The 4,791-nt window shown below is 51.6% G+C and overlaps 1 protein-coding gene across 1 annotated transcript; it reads left to right on the top strand.

The window, feature by feature from the left end:
* The first annotated feature begins 928 nt into the window (after positions 1 to 928).
* On the top strand, positions 929 to 2,192 carry LOC124687458 (putative expansin-B14). The gene is made up of 4 exons (XM_047221242.1): positions 929 to 1,091; positions 1,240 to 1,352; positions 1,456 to 1,649; positions 1,871 to 2,192. The coding sequence occupies exons 1-4, from the start codon at positions 929 to 931 to the stop codon at positions 2,190 to 2,192; spliced, it is 792 nt and encodes a 263-aa protein (XP_047077198.1).
* The last annotated feature ends 2,599 nt before the right edge of the window (positions 2,193 to 4,791 follow it).

The following is a 4,791-nucleotide window of genomic DNA, read 5'->3' on the forward strand; positions in this document are numbered from 1 at the left end:
AGAAAAATATATAATCATCCATAGGGATTCACTCGCTGAAGCCAACGCCCACTGACAAACTCCAACACCACCTAGACACACGTTGAAAGAGACGTCAAGCATCCACCATCACTAGATCTAAAGAAATACCATCGCTAAACAGGCTTGGTGAGTCAGTGTACAGGCCAACCGCAAGCATCGAAACCTAGAAATCGATCACTGGTCCAATTTGACTACCTCTACGGGGTCACGGGACATGCAAGTTTGATGTATCCCAGTTGATATCTTCGTATCCGAAGACAAATGTCAATGTGGCACATTGATCAGGGGACGTCTCATGCCAAAATCCGCTGCGTCGGGGTATAATAGCAGATTCACCACCACGGCATCACCAAACCAATAACTTCGCTCCAGCTTATCCACCTCGTCCCGGCGCCGCAGTGGATGAACCAGAGCCTAATTAATTAACCGGTGTATAGAGACTAGGGAGCCTCCTGAGTCGTAGCAATAGTTGACCGATGTGGATTACGGGAGTCTGAAATGGACGGGGCGTGGAGCAGTCTCGGGTTCGGCTACAACTAGCGGCCTCTCGTAGGGTCGTGTCGTCCCTCTCTTAACTGAAATAGCGGCGACTGTCGTATGTGTACTAGAGGCTGATAATCAGCTGCTGATTATCAGAAAAAAAAAGTTTAACTGACCGGCCTAGCACTGCTGAAGTACGTGTTTTGGATTTGTTCCTCGCAGTTTAACTGCGGAAATCCCCGAGACACGCAAGAATTCAATCGCGGCGCGTATCTCTAATTCGCAAAGCGGTGCAACATGCCATCTGCCGCACTGCCGTCTGTAAATAGAAGAGAAGATTACACTACCTAGCACACACCACCCTCTACTTCAGTCTCTTCTTCCTTGTACTCTAGTGATCCTCACTGAGAGAGAGTGAGAGAGAGGCATGACGTTTTCCATGGCCAAGATCTCAGCGTCCTTCGCCATGCTCACGGCTCTGGCCTTCCTCGTTCATCCCTGCGCATCCGCCGAGTTCCACCGCAAGCTCTCCAGCTGGTCCGACGGCGGCGCCACCTGGTACGGTGGCCCGACCGGCGCTGGGACCGACGGTAAGACACGGTCGCACGAGATCTCATATACGGAGTACTTCTTTCTAGTACTAGTCATGGTAGAACATGCACATTCTTGCACAGATACAGCTGCAAGTACTAAGGCCAGTACGTTATATATGTCCTGTGTATCTGTGACTTCACGCAGGTGGCGCGTGCGGGTACCAGGACGCCGTCGACCTGCCGCCCTTCTCCTCCATGATCGCGGCGGGGAGCCCGTCCATCTACGAGGGAGGGAAAGGCTGCGGATCTTGTTACGAGGTTCGTTCCCTCCATCATGGATACAACAGCCAACAGGTCCTAGTTTCAAGGTCACTCCGTTATTTGCTCGATCAGCTTAATTACAACCACGTAAACGTCGCAGGTGAAATGCTCGGGTCACGAGTCGTGCTCCTCCAGCCCGGTGACCGTCGTCCTCACCGACCTGTGCCCCGGCGGGCCGTGCCTTGAAGAGTCTGTCCACTTCGACCTAAGCGGGACGGCGTTCGGCGGCATGGCGAAGCCCGGCCAGGCCGACAAGCTCCGATCCGCCGGTCGCCTCCAAATTCAGTACACTCGGTAAGCTAGCTAACCGTCTAATTCACGTGCATTTTTCAACGAACGCAGACGTATCGTAGGGCAAGCTTGTCTGGACGCTCGTAAAAGAACGGTAGCTACTAGCTAGGCAGCTAAAGTACCTCACACGGACACACGTTATGCGTACTGCTTTCTGGATCGACCGACTAGCGACTAACTGCCGTGTGTCTAATCTACGTCTTGCCTTTTGTCCTGCCCTGCAGAGTCCCATGCAAGTGGCAGGGGGTGGACATAGCCTTCAAGGTGGACACCGGCTCCAACGACTACTACCTGGCCATGCTCGTCGAGTACGAGTCCGGCGACGGCGACCTGTCGTCCGTCGAGCTCATGCAGGGCGGCGGCGGCGGGTGGTCTAAGATGGATCAGTCGTGGGGCGCCGTGTGGAGGTACAACTTCGGGCCCAAGCTGCAGCCGCCCTTCTCCGTCCGCCTCACCTCCAGCTCCGGCAAGACCCTCATCGCCAGCAACGTCATCCCGGCAGGCTGGAAGCCCGGCGGCATGTACCGCTCCGTCGTGAACTACTGAGACGCATGGATCGTCTAGTCGGTTAATAAACATATGGTGCGTTCGCACGCAAGCCCGCCCCCCGCGCGCGCCCGTATGCAGAGGCGTGGCGCAGTGGCACTAGCTTCTGGTTTATGTTTGGAGCTATATGTATGGGCGTGTGTATATCTGTGTGTAATCACCATTAATGGTAGTCTGTCGCTTTGTGCCGCAAGTCCTTGCTTGTGCTTCTGTGTAGTAGTATACTCACGGCATGCATCTACTTTGCCAAATAAAAGACATAGTTTCTTTCGGGTCCTCCCAAACCTTCATCGATCCATGCTGAAGCCAGCTGCAGAAACTCCCACGCGTCATGCACACCTCCCGCTCACTGTACTCCCATCCCTTTTTACAGAAGAAGAAACAAATCTAGGTCGGGAAGGAGATCATCTATGGAGTATCGATCCATTGAGTGATTCATCAGCCAAACCAAGTAAAAGGAGGAGACGGGAAATTAGACGTGAACAGGAATTGCAATTCTCCTCCCAAGAAACAATAAGAACGTAATAAGAAACTGAAAAAAAAAGTGAACAGCAGTACTACCAATAGCAAGTATTGAGTTGAGAGGAACTCTAGTCAATCATAACCAAATAGGAACACATGTGCAATTAAATTTGTCATAGAAAATATTGGATCGATAGGAACTCTAATCAATCAAAACTAACTAGCAAAATTTGCATTGACACTCATGGGCGGAACAATAATAATTATATTATATTACATGAACAATAAACAGAAGGCCACCTGGCCCAGCTTTATAAATAAAGCCCTCCTAGCAAACGGTACATAAGAGTCATACAAACCACACACACGCACGCAAAACGCCTAAGCACTAGCAAGTTTGACCCAACCCAGATCCAGAAGACAAACTGACATAGAGATACAAAGCTGAACGGAACTAAACAAAGGCCCACTCAGCCAAGCTAGATAGAAACTGAAGCAAGTCCATGGTCGAGTCTCCGATGGGGTCCTCCGCTGCTCATCTCGCAGTCTCGCATAAAGTCTCCTGACGTTGTCCACCACCGCGTCCAGCATCGCCCGACCCCTCTGTCTGAAACCCTCCAGCACTGCATATGATCAACATTTGATAAAAAAAACATCAGCCGGATTCCAGATCATATTTCCTTCAATGGTTACTTTGTTGCGTGTGGTCCACAAAGTTCAACATTGGGCTGCGAACGTAAACCAAACTAGCCTACGAAGGGGGCATATAGGCCCTGGGCGATTGCAATGAACTTCCCCGGCCTGGCGGGGTTCCAGTCGCAGTGGAGGAGTTAACTCCAGCCCACATCAACTTGGTGATAGGACAGGAGAAGAAGATGTGATTATAGTCTTCCACCTCCCGACAAAGCGCACACCTCCCGTCCGAAGGCCCATGTCGCTTGGCAACTTGCTCGCACGAGGGTAGACGACCTCGGATCAGTTGCCACAAGAACACACGGATCTTAGGGGGGAACCCTGGTGCGCCAAGCTTCTTTGAAGCAAGTGACTGCCGCTCCCAGCGTAAATGCAAGATAGACCGATTTTGGATGTGTAGATCCCTGAGGCATCGAGGGACCAGGACACCTTATCCTCCTCGAACTCAGGTTGCCATCCTGTGGCTTCCGGGCACAGGTTGTCCCACTCGACAGTCTCAGCTAGTCCAAAACGTCGCCTGAACTCCACCCCCCCCCCCACTCCCCGGGGTTTCCTTCCCGAGGTCGAGCATCAAACACTGAAATCAACGGATCAGTGCAGCAGCTAAAGAGGAGGGGAAATCTGGCCATGAAGGGTCCCCTACCCGTCCACCAGTCGAGCCAATATTTGGTGCATCTCCCATTGCGTGCCACGTGTTTGGCTCCCAACTTGAAATACCATTTAATTTTTTGTATGGAGTTCCAAAATTGGGAGCCCCTGGTTGGGACCGTAGCATCGAAGAGATCTCTTTCCACTAGGTACTTTGCACGGATGATGTCTACCCATAGACCCTCCGCGTCTTGATAAAGTTTACAAATCCATTTGAGCATTAGTGTGATGTTCAAAAGTTTGGTGTTGAGGATTCCCAATCCTCCGAACCCTTTAGGCTTGCACACCGTATCCCAGTCTACCATGTGATACTTGCGTTTGTTGCCCACTCCCTCCCAGAAGAAGCGGGCTCTCGGCTTGTCCATGGCCTTATGGGTGCTGTCAAAGAGCAAATAGAGGCTCATGGCAAACTAGGGAAGGCTGGACAAGCAGGAGTTGGTCAGCTCCAATCTACCAGCTGAGGCCAAGAACAGTCCCTGCCACGGGTCCACCCTACGCCCGAGTTTTTTCCGGCAGGAAGTTCCAATCCGCTACCCTTAGCGCTTTGTCACTGATAGGTAGGCCCAGATATTTAATTGGGAATTCCCCCGCTTGCAATTGAGCATGCAGGATACCTGGTGTTGAAGCTCCAGTGGGACCCTGTCACCACCATTTTGCTCTTATCGAAGTTGATCTTCAGTCCTGACATATTCTCGAAACATAGCAGGATAGTCTTAAGGTTCGCAATCCCTAAGCATGTTGGTCTAATCAGGACCATGGTGTCGTCAGCATATTATAGATGTGTCACCCCCCCCGA

Source organism: Lolium rigidum, chromosome 2, assembly GCF_022539505.1.
Source record: "Lolium rigidum isolate FL_2022 chromosome 2, APGP_CSIRO_Lrig_0.1, whole genome shotgun sequence".
In the NCBI taxonomy this organism is placed as follows: domain Eukaryota; kingdom Viridiplantae; phylum Streptophyta; class Magnoliopsida; order Poales; family Poaceae; genus Lolium; species Lolium rigidum.